The sequence below is a fragment of the Anastrepha ludens genome, chromosome 6, assembly GCF_028408465.1.
Source record: "Anastrepha ludens isolate Willacy chromosome 6, idAnaLude1.1, whole genome shotgun sequence".
Lineage (NCBI taxonomy): Eukaryota > Metazoa > Arthropoda > Insecta > Diptera > Tephritidae > Anastrepha > Anastrepha ludens.
The window spans coordinates 67533770-67556329 of NC_071502.1; the positions used below are offsets into that span (position 1 = coordinate 67533770).

The window sequence follows — 22560 nt, forward strand, 5'->3', positions numbered from 1 at the left end:
AGACAATGAGGATTTTTTTGGTATTTACCCCAATCTCGAACATTGTAAATTCTCAGCCTTTGGCTTGGATCGATTTTAACTTTTTTATAGTCAATTTAAAATAGGTTTATCTTATAATAGGGTTTCCAGTTTCTAGGAAGCGGTTACCAGTTTCTAGGAAGGAAGGCTCACTAAAATGACAATGAGCTTCTCATCAACAGTGTTATGGTTACTCCGAACAGCAGATGGTTTTATGAGAAGTTTTTTTTCCATTTCACAAATTCCTTCGTAGATTTACTTTTGCTTGCCAAGGAACAATTTTTTTCTCTATAATTTGGTGTTTCCACAACCAACTTCAAACCCAGACCATGCGCCTACGATTGCCGCATGACAGTTTATTTCACATAAAGCCTGTTAACCTTTTCTTTGCCATCCAAATCTATTTAATCTTCGAGTATAACAATGCTACCTTGTAACTGTTTTCCGTGATTTTAATAAAAGAGCAACTAAAAATCTTCACAAAAATCAATTCGATCAATAAATTTAGTTTACTTTGCTATAGCGGGATTCAAAGTGTAAATCATAAATGGCATGGAGCACTTAAAATAACGGCAAATGTATTTAATACATAGGCGAAAATAATTTTTCAAATTTTCGCTACTATTACAATCATCCACGTGTGGCCCTCTGGCTTTCATGTTTATTATTATCGATTTATTTTTAGAAAATCATAATTTTATTAAATTTTACATCTGCGTTGTCGTTGAAGCGTTTTTCTAGTATTTGAGCTTTTATTTCATTTGCACGACTGCATTTCGACGCTGGCCGGGCCCAAAGGGAGCAAAGTAAAGTTAAAGTGAACACCTTGTGTTATGCGAATGAATGGTTGGGGAGGTTTAGCGGAGTGCGCCGGGCAATATGGGAATTTAAAATTAGCACAAGGAATTTGCTGTTGTCGTTGTCAAAGTTTGAGTCTTTATACGTACGTACTTATGTGTGTGTATGTACTTGTAAATTTACGCCAGCAGGGCAAAGCGTTTGTACGTGTAGTGGAATGGGGTCAATTTGGCAGGCATTAAAATTTCGTCTGTCGGCGAAGACACTTACAAATGTCAGATGAGGGAATCAGCAAAATAGTCTTAGCAATTATCAGTTAGCATTCAGATGGAAATTATTACAACAAGTTACAGTTGGAAAATGTTTTCAAATTGGTAATAAATATTGCTCAATCGATTAGGTAAATAATATTTACATGTATGTTTGTATAGAAAGAAAAATTACGATTGTGTTTCTGTTAGAAGCCATTGACATAAAGTACAGCACGTTTTGATTTGTATAAAAAGGTGGACATGAAAGACATTGAAAGACTTTTGAAGAGCAGAATAATAGTCTAGTACATCTCAATTTTTTTATATTGTCCACATTTTGAAATAGAAATCTGTTGTAAAAAGTTTTATTCGATTTCTGACAATGTTGACAATGTTCTATAACAGGATTTAACGGGTACCATTTTTGTGCAACGCTTTCTACGTTACCGGAACGACCCGGGTTTGTATTCGGCCAAGCATTGACACTCCAGTAGCATTGCCCGTACATGTATCCATTTTTGACCAATTTTTAAGAAAAGTTTAAAAAGTCATTTTAAGTGAAGGATTTAACGACTATGTAAAATGTTCTGTGTCAGAAAATTTCAGTGTGGGGAACCGAAGACTCAAAAGTGGCCAATATACGCGTTTACTCGTAATTGACAGAACGTGTTATATATGTATATATATAAAAGACAGGGGAGGCGAGTTTACATCCCCGTTGTCATTCTAAAGTAAATAACAAAAATTTAAGCATTATTCACATTTTAAGCGTTTTTATTTAAAAAATATTATTTTCCGAATTTAAAATTGGATAGCGCTGTATTTTCAAATATAGGCACACATATTTTATCATCTGCATATAACTGCATATGTGATTATTTCCTTATTTATTATTACCTCTATTACAAGAAAATGGTTGTAGGTAAATGGCAACAACGGTAAGATGACTATGAGATAGCAGGTGCCTATAGGATTTAACGCGTTGCGTATGACAGTATAAATAAAAACACCTATACCAATACAAATCATTTACAAACACACTAATGCCTAAGACATATCAAAAGAAACAAAATAACATTGTACAACAAGATAAATATTTAGATCTTGATAAAATTTACAACCACATATGACAGTCAGTATAAAGTTTTGCTGAACAGAATGACTAACTTTTGCTGAAAGTGGATAGTCAAAATATTTCATAGAATACAGGTATGAATGCGCAAGCGGAAGAGGTCTTTAATTAATATGAACCTTATCGGCTTAGTTATACTATACATACATACATTCAGACATAAACACATAACTTAAACTGCAAACACCTTTCTAGGACAAGCGTTCAAGTTGTGACGAAAATTGAAATAAATTACACTGTTCAATCGTAGGTTTGGAACAGAAAAGCGACCATATGATTCTGAAAGTGAGTTGGCTATTTTTGTAGAGCAAAGTTATAGCCCAGCACGTCTAGTATGTAGGTTTAAGAGTGCGAATTTCGGTCACAGACATCTAGTTAATTTTATAAATTCATTGCCAATAAAAAATGTTGTAACGAAAGAAAATTAAGAAATTTGTCACGCAGGGACCCCTAAACCAAAGTTTATAACACAAAAGGCGAACTGGGAACTTTTCCAACGTACGGCAACTGTAACGTCGTTTAAGTACAACCAATCATCTACGATCAGCAAAGAGGCCAACAATATAACTAAAACTATTCGTACAGCTGCTCACCTATCTATTCCCCAAACACAAAACAAATTTCACAAAACCATGGTGCCTTATTCGTCTTAATTTCTTTCTTCTTTACGTAACAAAAAACAAACCCTTTGGCATAATTATAAGAGGCATCGTTCCCTTTCCAATCTATTGGAATACAAAAAAAGTAACGCTTATTTCAAAAAAAACCTGAAAGACGCAAAGAGACAAAGCTTAGAGGTGTTAACTAGTACAATAACCCCAGATTGCAGCCCCAGAAAAATTTGGTCTAATATAAAGATGCTTTCGGGTACTTTCTCCCCCTTATCCATCAAAGTATTAGACACCCCTCATGGCCCTATCAACTCGTCTGCGGACATGGCAAATCATTTTGGCTCAGTTTGGTCAAGCTATTCAAAGGACTCCAATTTCCACCCTAATTTTGTTGCCGAAAAAAATCTAACTCTAATAGAAAAGTACGTTAATAACTCTCCATCGCCTTCAGCCCAAAAAATTGAGTCCCCTATTACCATTTTCGAGTTTGAAGTTACTATTAATTCCATGTCAGGTAAAACCCCAGGCCGTGACCGTATTTCATATTCATTGCTGCAAAACTTACCATCGGTAGTCAAAACTCGATTAGTCAACCTGTACAACGCCATCCTAAGCCAAGGCATCCTCCCACACACGTGGAAGAATGCACTAGTACTTCCCATTCCAAAATCATCTCAATGCGGAACTTCTGCTTCTGATTATAGACCTATATCATTTTTGTCATGTTTAAGCAAAACACTAGAGAAGATTGTTGCTAACCGCATTGTATGGTTCGCACTTTCAAACAAACTATTTGATGACCATCAAGTAGCGTTCAAGGAAGGCCAGGGAACGATGGACGCCTTACTTATTTTTGAACATTTTGTCACTTCTGCCCTTTCCACAAAAAACCACGTATCTGTTCTTAGTATTGATTTCGAGAAAGCCTACGAAAGAATCGGTCCGCATGCCATTCTTCGAAATCTTGCGTCTTGGAAAATCGGTAAAAAGATATATAACTTTGTCAAAAACTTCCTTACTTGCCGTCTATTTTCAGTCAAAGTCAATAATAAATATTCAAACACATACAAACTTTTTAATGGTATCCCACAGGGGTCACCACTATCAGTGATCCTCTTCATTATTGCATTTGACGACATAAACAAAATTATATCGACGCATAAAAGAATTAACCACATAATATATGCCGATGATTTACTTCTCTCCTCTAAATGTAAAGATTTATCGGTGGTACAGAATGATTTCATACAGATTTTATCGGAATTAACAAACTGGTCAAATACGTCTGGGGCCAAAATATCGTTTAATAAATGCAGAAACTTTCATATATGCAATAAGAAAATGTGTCCACCGATGAACCTATCTTTCAATAATGTTAACCTATTCTTATGTAGTACTTTAAAAATTCTTGGTATTATATTTGATTCTAAGCTAACTTTCAAAAGTCATTGTAAATACCTTAGACTCTAGCTCTAGTTAAAAGATTAGGTATAATCAAATACTTATCGTCGAAACACTGTCTTGTCCATCCAGCATCGCTCATCAATGCGACCGAAGCGCTATCTAAAATCGACTATGGCCTACCGATCTATGGGCACTGTGCGAAAAACAATGTTAAGCTCATTCTCCCTCCATACCACACCGCAGCCAGGAGAAGCATACGTGCCTTCCCTACCTCACCGGTTATTTGCACTTTGACAGAAGCTGGTCTTCCAACCATCGAAGAGAGAGCTACTGCCAACACCATCAAATTGATCCCAAAGCTCCTTCGGTGCAAGAATGCAGTATTGCTCAAGGCGGTTTATTCGGCAAGCAGAAGGAAAAAACACGGATATCGACCGTCAACCATTATGAGATGTTTAAATGCTGCGAATGAACTAGGTATTCCTATCAAACCAGAGAAATTCGATTACAAACGTCCTCTGCCATGGTTCCAGTTTAATAGTCTGCTGTACCTAGACATGCATTCTTTCAAGAAAAGTACAACTCCTCCTACAGTTTACCGTCAAGCCTTCGAACAACTTGCCTCAAATCTAAAAGAACAAGGATGGAAATTTTTGTATACGGACGGGACTAAAACTGTTTCCACCACAGCCTTTGTGGTAGTAGACTCCGACCATAACACAATTTCAGCTGGTCATCTACTAAACTTCTGCTCCGTTTTTACTGCAGAAGCAAACGCCGTTCTGCTGGCAACGCAGTATGCTCTCCGAACTGGTGAAAAATACGTTGTATGTACTGACAGCATGTCCACCATTCGTTCAGTAACCAACATACCAAAAAGCAACTTTATCATCTCAACGATCCGCAACGTTTTAGCTGGTGGAAATAATTTAATCAAAATCATGTGGGTTCCAAGCCACGTAGGAATACCTGGCAATGAAGCCGCTGATGAAAGAGCAAAACTGGCATCGCCTTGAACGTGATTCTCAAAGAAAATGTTTTTAGGCTTTCAGAAGCAAAATTTTTCAAAGCCAAACTTTCTGAGTGGAATAATTTCCGGCATCACTACTCAGCATTAAACTCGGTAAGGCAGTCACCCACCTTTCCGAGGGGAATAAACTGTAACGATCTTAGAAATTTCTCCCGCCTACGAATTGGTCATACGACAGCAACGCATAACCATCTCCTTAAGGGGCTTCCACCTCCACAGTGTCCATTATGCAACAGCGGTTCAATCTCGGTCATCCACTTGCTCGATAATTGTCCACATTTTTCAACAATAAGATTCAACGTCTTCGGTTACAACACCCCTTCCAATGCCCTGAAAAGCTATGACTCCGAATCCATCAAGAACATCAACAAGTACCTTACGTTAGCTGAGCTTAGGAAGTTAATTTAGAGTTAATTGTCTAATAGCGTATAATGTAAGATATTAATACTATTTATTGTTACTCTGGTAAATTCATTAACAAGCGAGCCGAAGGTGTTTACACTAGTGCTCCATTTAAATGTAAAGTAGTGGATCTCCTCTACTTTTCTTATATATAATAATAATAATAATATTTTCTTTAAATAGGCATTTTAGTGAGTTTTTATATCCAAAGTTTGGCACCACTGCGTAGCGAGAGAGAATTTTGATGGCTGAAAGGAGAGAAAAACCAAAAATAATCGCAGTCGCGGACAATGAGACCAGATGTTAAAAAAAGTAAAGCTAAATGAAACTGATTGAACTAATTAAAAAAAAAAGATTATTTTACAAAATTATAAACATTAAATTTTAATTAGAACAGGATAGAAAAATGACAGAAAGAAAGAACTGAGACTTCGAAACTAAATAACAAACAAAAAAATGCTAAATCAAGTTACGAAAATGTTAATCTGGCCATACTAGTGCTAATACGACGTCACTCAATGTCAAATTTGCTGAGAGCAAAGTAACGGTACCACGATAGGAGCCATCTCTTTATTCTTTCCATCACGATTGCCGCTTACACCTTACTTGGGTGTTTGGCCGAGCTCTCCTCCTATTTGTGCTGAGAGTCTTGTTGTTGTTCCACCAATGGAGGTACCTACAGTTTTAAGCCGACTCCGAACGGCAGACATTTTTTATGAGGAGCTTTTTTATGGCAGAAATGCACTCGGAGGTTTGTCATTATCTGCCGCTATCAGAAGAAAATATTTTTTTTTTATTTTGGCGTTTCATGCACGGAGATTCGAACCTAGGCACTACCGAATGGTAGTCACGCACCAAACATTCGACTACGGCATCCGCATGTCACTGTCCTTTGCATGTAATGAAAACCGCAAATACTGAGCTCAAGTAAAAAGTTGGATAGTTATTTAAAGAGAAATAGGATATTTAAACTGTTGTTTTTTTTTTGTATCGATATAGTATCGTAAGAATATTGTGTATTTGAGCGTCCGTAGTTTCAGGCCGTGTTTCTTACCTGTTTGGCTTTAAAGCATTTTTCTGAAATTTCGTGTCGGTCTAATGGAGCAATCATATAAAATTTTGCATAGTACAGCTTTAATATCGACGTTGCGGTATGGAAACATTTTTATTTCAAACAAGTCGCCCCGGTCTACTGCATATACATATAAGTATAAATGTAAGTACTAAGTTCGTCTAGCAGCGATAAAACTATTTTATGTGAAGTGAGAATAAAAAAAATTTAACTATATTATAAATAACATATAAAATGTATACATAACATATCCAATTCGTATGAGTAATCGCTCTTCGTCCTTTGTGTAAAAATGAATTTAATCGCGGTTTTATAAATACACGCATATATTACATACATAACATATGTACATACATAAAAAATATCTACCGTTCGGAGTCGGCTTGAAACTGTAGGTCCCTCCATTTGTGGAACAACATCAACACGCACACCACAAATAGGAGGAGGAGCTCGGCCAAGCACCTAACAGAAGTACGCGCCAATTATTTTTTTGTTTTTTATGTACATACTTATAGATATTAATGAGAAATTGTTGCTGGTGCTTTCGATAATAAGTAGGAAAGTATCCTGACTCCTTACAGCTCTGTTATGAGGTCTGTTCATGAAGCTTATAGTTTATAACAACTGATACAAATTATCACGTTTTGGTGTTCATGTACCCAAAAAACTTGCAAAGTAGGGGAAAGTGAGAGAACAAAATGACATTTCATTTTGAGGGGAAGTTGCAAGTTTTAGTGGAAAAATTTTTACTTGTAAGCACTTGCAAGTGGGAAAAACGGCTGATCGCAAAGTAAAAATAAACACGAATTCAAACTTTCGAATTGCAATTATTAATGGAATGTTCTTTATCTTTTTTAATTTAATACGAGGTAGCTCAAGTGAAAAAAAAATTGTATTTTGTAATTTTTCCTGCCATCAATTAAATCAGCTGTTCGTAAAACTTGCAAATTGTTACTGGTTTTGCCTTGATGTACTTCTTTTGATATTTTTCTCTTTGAAAGAGAATTCTCGGACATGAACTGACCATATTGACCATAGGATTTGATATTTTTTAATGGCAGAGATTTAATTGAAATAACGATTTTTGACCAAAAATACATTTTTATGTAAAATTTGCTAAGGACTAAGCTGTGGAAATGATTAGAACAGAGTTCAAAGCTGAGGTCTACTACATGACCGAAGCTCGGAAGTTATTATCGCCACTCGAAAGTTGGCTGGAAAATCTGTAGCTTAAGGTCAGCGAATTAGGTTCTGATTTGCAAATAAGCGCTTATTTATCATGTATAGTAAATTTGTATGTACATTCAGATAATGAAGTATCGATTCTAGTACACGCTAAACTGCATTTGTAAATGTGGTAGCTTTGTATTACAACATTACCTATGAAAAACAGATTATGGAAAGTATTCTCTCAGGCATGAGAGTAATAACTTTACTTGAAATAAAAATGCAAATGCTGTAGTATTAACTAAATTTTTTTTTAAACTCATTATTAGTCCCCTGCTATTATTTCCATTAGCATGCCCCTTTCCTTACAGTTCTGAAGTTAGGATATGTTTAAAAACTATATTTTCCCCCCAGTTTTAGTTATTTATGCCCCCTCATTTGAAAACTTGAATAATAGCAAACTTGTTGTCTGTTTATCCGCTTTATTATTCGGTATTTTATTGTTATTATTTCCATACTCCTCTAGGAGCTTAAGAATTAAACAAAAGTTTTCCAAACATTTCTCTTTCTAGACATAAATCTCAGTTCATTGAGCGATTTTCCAATTTCATTGCCATTTTCATCGCTGTTTTAAGTCATTGCTATTTACTATATTTTATTATGGCTTGAATTTAATATCAAATAAATAAGTGGAATACTATGTGATGTGGTTTTGCTTTGCTGATTTCTTATAAAGAACCAAATGCAAAAAAAAATATGTGATAAGAACACTGAACCACATAAATACAGTAAGCTCACGCTTACTTGAACACTCATGAACTTGTACGAAATGCTAAAATAGATAAAACATACAGGATGTGATTTAAGGCTTATTGTAATACTGAAACTGCTTTGGTTTCTGAGGCACAAGTGCCCCAAGATTAACAGTTAACTTAAAATGTATAGTAATGTCGCTTTCCTTTTGTTAACGTGACGATTTCTATAAAAAAACCTCGTCTAGAATAATCGCAAATTAATACTACAAGTAAATGCTTGTATCGTTGTACTAGCCTCTTAGCGGATTGGGGAAAAAACTAGCATAGCGATTTTTTGTCTACGATTTATTATGTACATATCGCACCCTAAATACAAAAGGGGCACAACTCAAAATTTTCCACACTCGACCTTGACTTGTTTACAGTAGCACAGAAAACAAACTATGTGACATATCACGCTGAAATTTGCCATGTAAGCTTATAACAGTCCTACCAAAAAACGAAAAATTTATTTTTGCCATATGTCATCCGCGGACCGATTTATTGATAACGTCTCGTTCATATTTGAGCAGAAGTACATTTTGAGTTGTGACCCTTTTGTATTTAGGGTGCGATATATCAGATGTTTAGTGTGGACGGATATTTAGTTTGCTTGATTACCTGATAATTATTGAAAAATACCACAAATGATCAGAGTTCGCTTAAACTAAAAACTTCTAAAGTTTTGGAAATTAAGAGCACAAAGTAACAGTTGCCTTCTCCGGAAGTTGTTAATTCCTGGTGGAAAAAAATTTACAGAATGTGCAATTAAAAAATAGCTGATTAAAAACAATGCGATTAAAAAACAACAAACTGATCTTAAAATACTTAGGTAAAAACAATAAATTCAATAGAGACTACGTGCAATACGTTAGTAGTAGAGGAATATCAGAATCGCAAAACCTGCAAAAAATCATGTATGGTATTTGTCAAGAACCCCATTCTGCATTCGACTAAGGTAAACAAGACGACAATCAGCTGTTATCAAGGCAAGTTATTGTAAATTTTGCTTTTGCTTACTTCTCTGGATATTTTTACATTTAAGAGAGAATTGCGCGATACTCAGTATTGGATATTTTCCCTGGAGATCTATTTGAATAGACTAATGTTTTGGAGTTTATTTATATTTGTTCGTCTATATACATACATACATTGATAGTCTATGGAAACTTCGTTTTAATTGAAGGCTCCATACCTATATAATTGTTATGGCGTCTCCACACAGCATATGCATTTTAAGAGGAGCTATTTTCCAAAATAAATGCATCCGGTTATTAGGCAATGCCTGCTGAGAGGCCGTCACTGTTACAATCAACTCAGCATGTGCTGTTAGTACGTCACGCGCAAACAAACTCGACTATGGTGCCGCCAAATGAGTGTTTATACCTATGTATTTGAAAAAAGTTTAATTTTAAGAGTAATTCTTATTTCCCACTTAAGTGAACTCTTCTGCGGACATCCTTACTATTTTTAATATTTTTCTCTCAACCTACTTCTCATTAGGCAGTTGGTGATTTTGCGGTACGTTTCGGAATTATGTGTGTACATACAAATATACATGCGTGTGTATGCCTAACCATTTCCAACAACCCTAAAATTATTGCGAAATTCTATCACAACCACAGAAAATTTTAATTTCATATAATAAAATTATTTGCCCAAGAGTCCGACTGGCTAATCAAAAATTTACTTGTATTTGAAAGAAGGTTCGCATGTAGAAAATTACTCATATAAAACTATGAACAAATATGCATGTAATTTCTTTCACACTAAATCCGCCCACTGACATTATCGCCTTTTATTCGGAAATTTAAAATGATGCACGCAAAGTGCAGTTTTTATTGCAGTTTTGATGCACGAATTGCGTCGGAGTTATTTTCTCATTGCACTTCACGTTATTTTGCACGGGTTTTGAAGTTTCGGACAGCGTCATTATAATGAGAAACAAAAGCAAAAATTACTGTACGGACGTATGTACATATGTATTCGTATAAACTGACAGAGCGTAGTCAGCATAATTTGTCGACTTGCATTTTTAACAATTCAGCTGAGTGAAATATGAAGTAAAAAAGTAACAAAAATGAACGACATGAAATAAAAAAGAGACAAACAAATTAAGTGCACAAATATTTTGCAAACTCATCGGAAACGGTATTTATTGCAATTTTCTTCCCCACCTTAATATCGTCCAATTGTTTCTTAATTTACGGTTACAGTTACGGATGCACATTTTGCCAGAGAGAGCAATATTCAAATGAACTCCTTTCGTTGAAACAATAGCATTACTGCTTCGAGTATTCACTGAGCGTTTCACCACTGCATACAGGGCTGGCTATTCGTCTAATGAAATATTTCGATAACATTACGCATACGAATACCGCAATTCATTTAGTAAAAAAGTAAACAATGCCACTTGTTAAAAAATGTGTCAGTGATAAAAGTCGCGTTTTCTTGAGTGTTAAGTGATAAGATACAAGAGCGAGTGAAAGAGGAAATAAGAAATGCAAGTACGTACATATACGAGTATACATACATTTAGTGAGTAATTAACTCAGATGACGTCCATGTATTAAAAATAATTTGGACATTTGTATCTATATACCTTTCTGTAGAATTTTTAAGAAAACACTTAAGAGAACTTAACATTTCTCTTTCTGTCAAAAAGCATTCAAATATGAGGTTTTAATTCACTAAGCTAACTATTAATTAATCATATGTGCAGATAAAGAAACCAATTAAATATAAGTTGAAATAGAATATTAAATTATTCTACGACAAATACGAATTTATTAACAAAAAACGCTGAATTCATATGACTCTGGAGGATTGCCAAGGGTGGTTACAATCATGAAAGTAACGTTGTTAGATTTGTAAAGTTAAAGGGAGACTATTGGATAGTGAAATGTTTGTAGTTTGCTTGTTTGCATTGATTAAAAAAAATCATAAAATGTACGCAAGTTATTTGTTTCTAATTGTTGTTGTTGGGTATTTCAAAAGTGAAGGCTAGATGCCGGTAGTGAATAATTCTTTTTTTTTTTGTCATCTTTAACATTTGCCATAATTAACTAAAATTTCCTTAAATATTCCTTAAAAGAAGATAATAAAACTAACACCTGTGTATATTCAACGAGACGAAACGGTGATAATTAAAGTTAATTTTAAATAAATTAAAAGAAAAATTTAATATTTCGAGGCAAATACATTGCTCTCAAATTTTCAACGATGAATTGAGGTATATTCTCCATGCAATCCTTTTTTCCCACAAGTTTTGTATGGCGTTAAGGTCTGAAGATTGTAGGGGCCAATCCATTACGTCCAATTTATTTCTCCAGAACTATTATTCTACCCATTTTAGTGGAATTTCCCGACATGTATGTAACAGTATTTTGGATTACATTATGTTTTTGTAAACATATTTATCGATGTATTATTAATTTATCAATTGTATACATATTTATCAATTGTATTATTAATGTGATGAAGTGGTTCCATGGTAGCCGGTTCTACATTACTGGAATGACATTCCCATGGCAGCCGGTTCTACGTTACCGGAATGACTCGGGTTTTTCCCGACCAAGGGCTGCGGCCCCAGTAACTAGCCCTGTCTAGTGAACCGTTTATCAACCGTTATCACCAGCAGTGGAAAAACATCCCGAAATATAATTCGTGAAATTAATGACTTATGAAGATTATATTCTCTAGAAACGCCGTTTCGAGAGGTTTCGCTATTATAATTATAATTATCAATAAATAGCAGCTGGCAGCTAGCAGAGTGGCATAATTGCAGTTAATTAATTCAGCAATGGATATGTTTGCTTATTTGGATATTTTAACACAATCGTTCATTCGGAATTCAGAGAGAATGTACGTTCGAATCTCGGTGAAACACCAAAATGAAGAAAAACATTTTTTTAATAGCGGTCGTCCCTCGGTAGGCAATGGAAAAACCTCCGAGTGTATAGTTATGTCTCCCCGTCCCCAAGATATTGCCAACACCTCCACAATCGCCAGATTTAAACCTCATCAAACTCCTAAGGGCGCTTCTGGAAAGAAATATAAAGAAGATCCAAATAACAAACAAAGAGGCTTGGAAAGATGTTATGTGGGAAAAGTGTTATTTTAATGTCGTTATATACCATAGTTCCAAATAAACAAAAAACTAGTTTTACAAACTTAAAAACTTTTTTCATGTTACTTGTTACATGTCAACTACCCAAAAAGAAGCGTAGACTTATGATAATAAGTGTATGCGTTTCACATATGATGCATTCCACCTCCTTCAATTGGGCGTTCATGTGGCTTCATCAAATTCAATTTAGTAAATTTTGAGATCAAGGTTCAGGTTATGTCAACTATTGTTGTTATTTTTTTTATCAATGGCTCGCTACAACAAATTCACTTTCAGTTAAAGGCACTTTTCCAGCTGAGTGCACTATTATTGTTATTATTGTTTTCGTTGATGACTCTTCGTGCCCATGCTCCTCACGTGTTCACATACATATGCACATACTAATATGTAAATGCACTGTTTATGTTTCTCGCTGCTTACACCTGCCTAACAGCGACACTCCTACGTCATCAATGGAAACGTCGGCGCCTTAGAAAGTGAATGCTGTTTCTCATTTATTTATTTTCATTCAGTTTGTTTATTTGTCTATGTTGCTTTTGCTAGTTGACAAGTTGAGTGCTCTGTGCCATTTGACGAATTGTCGCATTGACATTTGTAATGGTTCTGTTAATTTGACTTCAATATACCGTTTGTTTGTTCTTTTGTTTCCATATACAATTAATGCCTTATTTTTGTATTTGTTTATTCGCGATTAAATTGACATAATACGAGGAAGATCAACGCTAAATATTGTTGAACGCATATTTAACGGCTTGTGTTTTTGTTTGTTTATTTATTGTAGTTTGTATTGCATTATATGAGTATAAATGTATTCGTTTGGTTCTGATCCGATTTGTGCGGGTGTGCAATAGTATTCGGCTGCTAGCTGTAATTGTCAACGGCGGCAATGATTCTGCGAATCAAACTTTGCGTGGCACTTGATACGCTTCATTGCACTTTGCCTACCCCACCTGTGCCGTTCCCGACTTAAATGGGCTACCCCTTTTCATAGGGTGAGAATGTCGACTGAATCCGGCGTTTGAATGTCACACATTGAACGACATGGCCATGGGTATTATTTATTTATACATAATACATATATATTTTTAAAGCTAAGTGAAAAAAATGTGACGAAATATGTATCATACATCACCTGTGATCTTGTGTTGCATTTCTAGTTATTTATTTTATTTTTTGTTTACATATATATTCTGTATTATTACAATTAACAACACAATTTGTATTACATTATTATGTGTGCATGTAATTTTATCACACAGGTATGTACAAGCTAGTTTTTGCTTGGATTTCATTACATTGAATTTTATAAATTTGAGATTTTATGCAAGAGTACACCAGTAAGTTGGGACATAAGCAAACATTGTTGTTGTTGTGCAGCAAAAACATTCCCCATACATGGAGGGAAGTGCTGCTGGAGTGACAGTCCTTGGCCGAATATATAGTAAATCCGGGTCGTTCCGGTAAGGTAGAGCCGACTGTCGGGGGAACGACATAAGCAAACGTATTTTGTTTTGTTGCTTCAAAAAATGTGAATAATGACATTGAAATGGATGTGGTAAAGTCTTCAGCAAATCGAACTGTGTATATGTACTTGTATGTGCATGGCCAGCATTAAATCATTACAGAATTTCCCATTAACCGTTTGAATCCCAAGTAGCGCGATCGCATTATTTAGATTTTATGGCGAGAAAACCCAGTAAATTTCGCACATTTGTAGTGTTTTACCAATTGTTGAGGTCGTGCGCTCAAGTTTACCAGAGCAAATACAATACATCAAACAGCTCCTTCAAATGTGATTATTACATTTTACAATAGGTATACTAATATACTATATTTTTCTAATAACGGTCGCCCCTCGGCAGGCAATGGCAAACCTCCGAGTGTATTTCTGCCATGAAAAAAGCTCCTCATAAAAAATATTTGCCGTTCGGAGTCGGCTTGAAACTGTAGGTCCCTCCATTTGTGGAACAACATCAACACGCACTCCACAAATAGGAGGAAGAGCTCGGCCAAGCACCTAACAGAAGTGTACGCGCCAATTATTTTTTTTTTGTTTATACTAAATACTATACTAATGCAGTAATGCTTAACAAAATAAAATTTTTAATTGCTATTGGTATTTCTAGACATAAAATAAAACAAGTGCAATCGCGCTACTTGGTTCTGTTCCTGCTAATTTATAGAAAGCACGGTTAGGCTGGTTGGGATTCTTCGACAGTGTATTTTCAAGCAGTGGGACTCCTCAAGCAGGTTTTTTATTAGGAAGTGGTGTTAAAATTGATTTCGGAGTGATTCCCGATTCGCTTTGGGGGGCTTTTATATATCACAAGCTTTTGTACGACTTGTCTGTACATGAAAGAAACTGGAATCCTAAAATCCATCATTCCGCGTTGAAGAGTCAGATTTTTGACCAAGGTCAGCCTACTCTAAAAACATAAAAAGTTCCCCTGTCGTACGTTTTTTTGCCATGTGACTTCCTAGAATTATAAGGTACCGTACAGAAACGTGTGACGTGTCACTCAGTGTGTTCAGAGCGCTCGATCTTTGACCTTAAATGAATGATACTTTGACAAGTTTTTTATGTGTGGGCATATTTTAAAAATGCCTTATAGGTATGTTCATGTAAAAATTATCCGATACTTCCCAGTAACTTTATTTCCGAGAATCCTCTCTCAAAGAAAAAAATATCAAAAGAAGTACATGAACGCAAAACCAGTAACAATTTGCAAGTTTTACGAACAGCTGATTAAATTGTGAGGAAAAAAAATCACCAAAATTACTAATTTTTTCACTTGAGCTATCTCGTATTAAATTTAAAAAAATATACCAATAAAAACAAAATAACGAGCTTCCCCTTTGCAAGTTTTTTGGGTACATGAACACCAAAACGTGATAATTTGTATCAATTGTTGCAAACTATTTGCTTCATGAACAGACCTTATTTCAATGGAGGCCAACCCAAAACATGACTTCCTTCCCCATTATAATAATATTGAATTTTAAGAATTTGAATACATTTCAAGGTAAAATATCAAGACTAATGAACCACTGTCAAGCTAACCGAGGCTACTCTGGGAATGTTCCATAATTAATAGGAATGTTTGTTTCATGTATACGGGGTAGCTAGACATTTACAAAATAGGTCTAACCATCGAGCAACGAGTGATCAAACAATTTTTTTTAATATGGAAGAAAGTACGTAACGTCAGAAAAAAATTATAAAAAATCCATACGAATTTTAAGGTATTTTAAAGTTGCACTAAAGCTGAATGGACTATGAAACTCAAATCCAGAATTTGTTTTAAACTCTGACTAAAAAGTTTGAAGTTTCGATGAAAATTTGTAATTTTTTTAATTTTGTACCAAGTATGAAACTTTGAGTTACATGGTTTTTGTTGTAAAATAATTTATATTTTTATGAAAAAAATGAAGAATTCAAAAATAAAAGTAAATAATTAGTCAAATCTTGGCAAAATATCGCTTTGTTGTTATTGTATATTTTGTAAATTAAAAAAATTCCAACAACAAAACATGCTTCAGAGCACACAAATCCATATGCATGTATTCCTAGATGTCTTTTGAACCTGTCCATTCAGGCTCGTTGAACTGAAAATGACTCCCGAGTCTTTGGCCGATTCACCCGCATCAACATTCACCCCTCAATTAATACCAATAAATGGCACAGACTGATTCAGTATGCAATTACATACATATTTTCATATGTACATACATGCATATGCATATCGTATGACACACAAATATTGTGAGATTCAGTAAATCATTGAAATTGTACGCGAATGCCACAGGCGAAACAATGAATCATTATTGCATCATTTATTTGGACACAATGCTCCTGCAGTGCTCCTGAGGTCTTTGTCCTAAGCAAGCAATCCTTTCGCTTTTAATTAACATACTTTTGGATGTACATAGACATATGTATGTGCACATATATTTGTTTTTGTTTTTACCCTTTCTGATGTACTTCATATAATTCCTGTTCTCTGCAACGGCTCTTTGCTCATTTCATGTGCCTGTCGTCGCTTCATCATTTCACTCTCGAGCAGTATGGACTTGCGTGCGGTTGCATCGGTGTTGTTGGCTCTACTCACAATCAATGCCAAGATGATGATGCCATTCGGTTATGCTGGTGTCATGCAGGACGACCGCAAATGTCAATATTTAAGACCATCGCGCATGCTCAAAATTCGTTGCTTCGATATGAATCTGAAGGAAGTGCCACAGTACCTGAAATCATCGGTGGAGGTGAGTAGAAACGATAAGGTAGTGATAATTGAAAATCAAAAATCATGCAAATAATTATGTATATGAGTATGTATATATATATGTGCCTTGGAAATATTGTGATACTTGGATTAATTCAGCGCCAATTGACTTTTGAGTGCGACCTTAGCAGACGTCAGACGTAGCAAATATTTAATTTACTTGTTTCTGGTATGCAATTTTCCTTTCGCTGACCCGCCGTGCAACTGCAAGGGTTAATTTGTGTCAAATGACTTGATAAAATGTATTACTCACTCGCTGGCGTTTATCCGATTTATATTATAATTTTTTTTTTGTAATGTTTTCTTTCATGTGAACTTGCTCCCAACGCTGCCGCAAGTGAATTTTTGTACGCATGTATGCGTGCAGCGGCTTTTGTCTGCAGCAAAATGAGATTCAATTGACTTTAATTGAATGTACAAAAGAAGTCGCGATAATTTCCTAAAAACTACATGCATACTTACACACGTGCATACAAGTTCGCACAAATGCTGATTAGCTTTGTGGGTATGTAGATGAATGTGTATGTGTGTACTTCCTGCAGGCATTGGTACTACTTCAGACTATACAATACACGCATGTGAATAAAACTGAGCTGTGATTTTTACTCACCCGTTCATAAATACCCCACAGGAAATCTATTTTTTCTTATCAATATTTGAAACAAACTTCCTTTTTACCGGCTAATTGCAGATTTTGGATCTCGCATTCAATCGCATTAAAAAACTCAAACAAAATTCATTCGAACGTTATACAAGCATTAAAATACTGGTGCTGTACGAGAATAAGATACAATCGGTAGAGGAAGGCACATTTTCGCCCCTAACATCACTGGAGGTAAGTAAATAGTTAAGTACAAAATAATGGAATTTCAGCAAACTACCAAGTTCAAATATTATTATTTTTATTTTTTTTTGGCTGAATTTTGTACTATTCTTCACAACTACTACAACAAAAAACCATAAAACTCAAAGCTCCAAACTTTGTGCAAATTCACAAAAGTTTCAAAAATTTAAAAAAATGTTAATCAAAATTTTCAACTCTTAGTCACAGTCTTTAGAAAATTCAGTTTTGCAGCCCATTCAGATTTGGTATAAAAAGTGTAAGTTTGAAGTCGTTGCAAAATCGCGTTAATTTACTTTTTTTTTTGAATACGATATTGTAAAAAGTATGTAAAGTATTTACATGTTTGGAAGTATTTTATATGGAATAAAAAGTTCAAAACCTCACCGAAAAAAAATTATCAAAAATCAGAGCAAGTTTTGAACCACATCAAACTCACACTTTGTTATTCTTATACTGAATAGGCTAATACCTGAATATCCCCTAAATACCTATTATTCTAAATTATGATAAAATGCTAAATAAAAAGTTGAAAATTTTCGAAAGAATTTGGTTGAATTACAAAGTTTGGGGCTTTGAGTTATATGCATTATACTTTAATAAAAACACAAAAAACTGAAATATATATTAATAAAATAAAATTTTGCCTATCCTATTATTTTCAACGCAGTTGTATGTGATTTACAGACACACGAAAGCATGCAACTACATGCACTGCTAATTGCATGCAATGCTGCATAAAATCGCTTTAATCGGTAATTAAGAGAAATTGGCGTGATGATGTTTTTGTTTAACTAATTAGCAAATTTCCCAATATTTAAAATAATTATGTTAAGAGAAATATTCAAAATAAATTCCGCTGATAAGCGATAATCGAGTCAGTGTTCAAGTAGATTCACACCTCACGACTAATAAATATAAGTACATTTTAGGAGCTACAATTAAAAACTATGTCCGTGAGGTAATTGGAGTGCATTCATACATAACATAATTATAAGTTTATTTTATTTTTTGAATGTGCCAAAAATTGGTCTAATTTAATTGTTTACTACTACTACTACTGAAAATTTATTATTATTATTATTTAGTGACTGGTATGAATACCAGTACTAAAATTATATTATGTTTGAGCATTGGCTGCAGAGGCCATCAGCTCAAACTGAAAATTTAAAAAAGTCTTTGTCTGGCTCAAAATATGTCCTATTAGCTTAAAAATTACATGGTCACACAAGAGTGGGAAAATGTCTGAAAATTTAAGTTTTGAATTTTTACACAGCTTCTCACTCAGTTCGTTGTGTTTCGTACCGGAAACTTTAATGCATGAGTGCTCTGTTAGCCAAGACATAGACTCAACTTAAGTTTCAGAGAAACTGAAAAATTTGTTACTCACCCCGAATGCACCCGCGGTATTTTCTATGACCCATATTGTTCTTTTGATTATTGGTTTGCTTTTTTGTTATTGTTGTCCCACGAGATATTAACTTAAAAATCTAGGAAAATCTTGTGCAAATCGAAGCACTTTTTTCTATTAAGGGGTTATACGCAGTTATGAAGCAAATAAAAGACGGGTTGTCAAGGATTTATCCTGAAGAAACTTCAGAATATTTTAATTTGAAAATTTTTGGCGGTTATAAAAGCATCCTTCAAGAACGTAACAAAATTTTTTATTTATGAAAATGTTGATTATAGAGGGCGCTGCAGGCGATTTCTGGAACCTCCTTTAAAAAAAGACGATTTACGGTGTATATCGTAACTCAGGATTGGATTATCTGAAATCAAAAAACCAAACAAATTTTGTTAATATATTAGATTATCTAGTAATTAATCGTTCGGCTAATCAAAATAGCAGAAATGATTTCGATTTTTACGTTAAAATTTGGCCGTAAATTGATTATAAAATGGAAAATAAGTATCAGATTTACAAGAGGAACGATTAATTACTAGAAAATGTATCTTTAAAGATTGAGTTAAAACGGTTGACCGATCAAACAAGCCGTTTTCGAGATATCGTGTACACCGACTTGAAAAATGCCGTTTTGAAAAAAACACGTTTAAAGTTTCAATACCTACCTTAAAACGTGCCGAGGCATCTCTACATATTTAGGCATAACTCCGAAAGTATTGCTTAGATCTACTTCAAATTTCGTGCGTATACTTTTGAATATATGTACATTACAAAAATGCAATAAAAAAAATCGATTTTTTTGAAAGTCATAACTGCGTATAACCCCTTAAGTTCTATTAAGAACTCTTAACGTCGTAGTTTATAGGAGAATGTAAACAAACAGGTAAAGCAGCAACAAAGAAGCTGGTCACTTTGACCAGACACACAATCGCAAATCAGCTGCTCTAGTGTCATCACGTTGCATGACTTCCCCTTTGATAGTGAACAACACACGGCAAAAGGTCGGTTCATGTAAAAATTATCCAGTAACTTAATTTGTGAGAATTCTCTCTCAAAGAGAAAAATATCAAACAAAGTAGATGGACGCGAAAGTAATAACAATTTGTAAGTATTACGAACAGCTGATTAAATTTGTTGGCAGGAAAAATCACAGAAATTAAAAAATTTGTTCACTTGAGCTATCTCGTATTAAATCAACAAACAATAATAAAGCAAATAAAATGCAAAATAACGAGTTTCGGAATCACATGATTTCATTTTGTCCTCAATAATTTGTTCCACTTCATCATCACTGTCAGATGAAGAACATTCCATTAGCAATTTCAATACGCAAATTTGAATTCGTGTTTATTTTTACTTTGCAATCAGCTGTTTTCTCACTTGCTATTTCTTATAAGTAAAAATGTATCCAGTAAAAACTTGCAACTTCCCCTTAAAATGAAATGTCACTCTCTCTTTCCCATATTTTGCAAGTTTTTTGGGTGCATGAACACCAAAACGCAATAATTTGTAACAGTTGTTACAAACCATTTGCTTCATGTACAGATCTAATATAAATACAGTACTGCCAAACAAAAAAACTATTTTTCCGAATCCTCTTATCTTTTTTTAAAGTAGGAAATCATTTTTCAATATTATCTCAATAAGTAAACTTTCGATTTTCATGTAAGAATAACGCTTTGTCCTCAAATACTTAACGCACACTGTATTCGTAATTGCATCTGCATCAGAAAATATGTCTATTCGCTTTTTAATTTAGCAAATAAAAAAAATTTATTTTCGTTGCATTTAATAGGAGATCGATCTGTCCAACAACGCGCTCGTCACAATACCGTTGGAAATTTTTCAACTACCCTCGCTGCGTAATCTATATGTTGATAGTAATGAGCTTTTCAATCTGGAACGCGATCTGCAGGTATTGTGCTTACATACATACATAAATACACAACTGTGTGCTTTTGATAAACAACTTATCTAGTTATAGCAGATTTTGCTTTCAAATCAATAAATCGCGATTTTGTGCCTACAAACTAATATTCTAAAAATTTTATTTAAAAAGATTTTTGAGCTAAAACTATAAATGATTAATAGTTCAAATATTGAATGGGAACACACCAATTCGGTGTCTAATGGGTATAAAAAGCTAAGTTGATATAAGTTGTTTTATTAAAAGGTCACAGATATCTACTCATTTTAGTTTCTACATTTTTTTAATTTAATGAGTTAATACACGAGAAAATCTATTTTACATTTCCTTTGCATGCGCTTATTTTTTATTATTATTTGATTAGTTTTATTACTATTTTGTTTATTTTTATTTTTCTCTTAGGGTCTCGAGACACCAATACGTTCGCCATTAGAATATTTAAACGTAGCCGATTGCGGTTTAAAAAACTTTCCCAATTTGGGAGTACTGCCAAGTGAGTAACTAAAATTTAGTTCATTACTTATTTTTTTGTAGTAAACATAGAATTTTAGATTTACCCTCGTAAAATGAACACAACTTCTCATAAAAGAAATTGAGAACCAGAATGTAGCCTTATCATCCTTTGATTCTTAGTATTTAAAGCTGCAAATGCCTTTTTACCTCTTAAAGCCACCGTTGGGATACGGCATACGATCTTCAATTTGCCGTATTTATTACACTATGTCTAGGCACGCACCCTAACTGTTCAAGTAAAAAAGTTAGGCAATTAAGGCCTTAGTTGATTTACCATGCAATAAATTGTGAAAGTAATACTTAATTGCGCACACATTAAGTCTAATTCCCATGTGAGGACTGTTCAATGAAAATACACCAACATCCAAGACAAATGGAAGACAAAACTTATATTAAGCGGTAAAAAAAAGATAAGAATTGACTATCAAGCAAGATTTGAATGAGTTCGAAATTGTGGAAATCTATCGTCTATCTCTCTAATCTATCTTTCTACAAATGCTTTGTATTTTATGTACGCATTTAATATTTAAAAACTATTTAATATAAGAATTTATACACATCCCTCATTTGGTGCAAGAGAGCCATAATCCAAAACACATTTTTTGTTAGATAAGTGTGCAGATATTACCACAATCTTTTCTTTTATGGTTCATGGTGGTAATAATAACCAGTTTATTATTATTAGATTAAAATACGTATTTCTTTACTAAATTGAAATACTTTAATGCCGTATTTTTTTTCTTCAACATTTTGTTATTTTGAATGGAGACACCCTTCTTCTTC

The 22560-nt window shown here is 34.1% G+C and overlaps 1 protein-coding gene across 4 annotated transcripts in view; it reads left to right on the top strand.

Annotated features, from left to right (window-relative positions):
• Nucleotides 1-22560, top strand: part of LOC128867502 (protein slit) — a 62314-nt gene that overhangs the window by 25977 nt on the left and 13777 nt on the right. For 2 of the 4 annotated variants that reach the window (XM_054108765.1, XM_054108764.1), the window contains 4 exons: nt 16873-17071; nt 17783-17926; nt 21133-21252; nt 21667-21757. In XM_054108765.1, coding sequence (XP_053964740.1) covers nt 16874-17071; nt 17783-17926; nt 21133-21252; nt 21667-21757 — 553 coding nt within the window. In that variant the 5' untranslated portion in view covers nt 16873. Of the gene's footprint in view, nt 1-10945; nt 11187-13598; nt 13860-16872; nt 17072-17782; nt 17927-21132; nt 21253-21666; nt 21758-22560 lie in introns of those variants that run through there. The other 2 variants (XM_054108763.1, XM_054108762.1) reach the window with 2 other exon arrangements.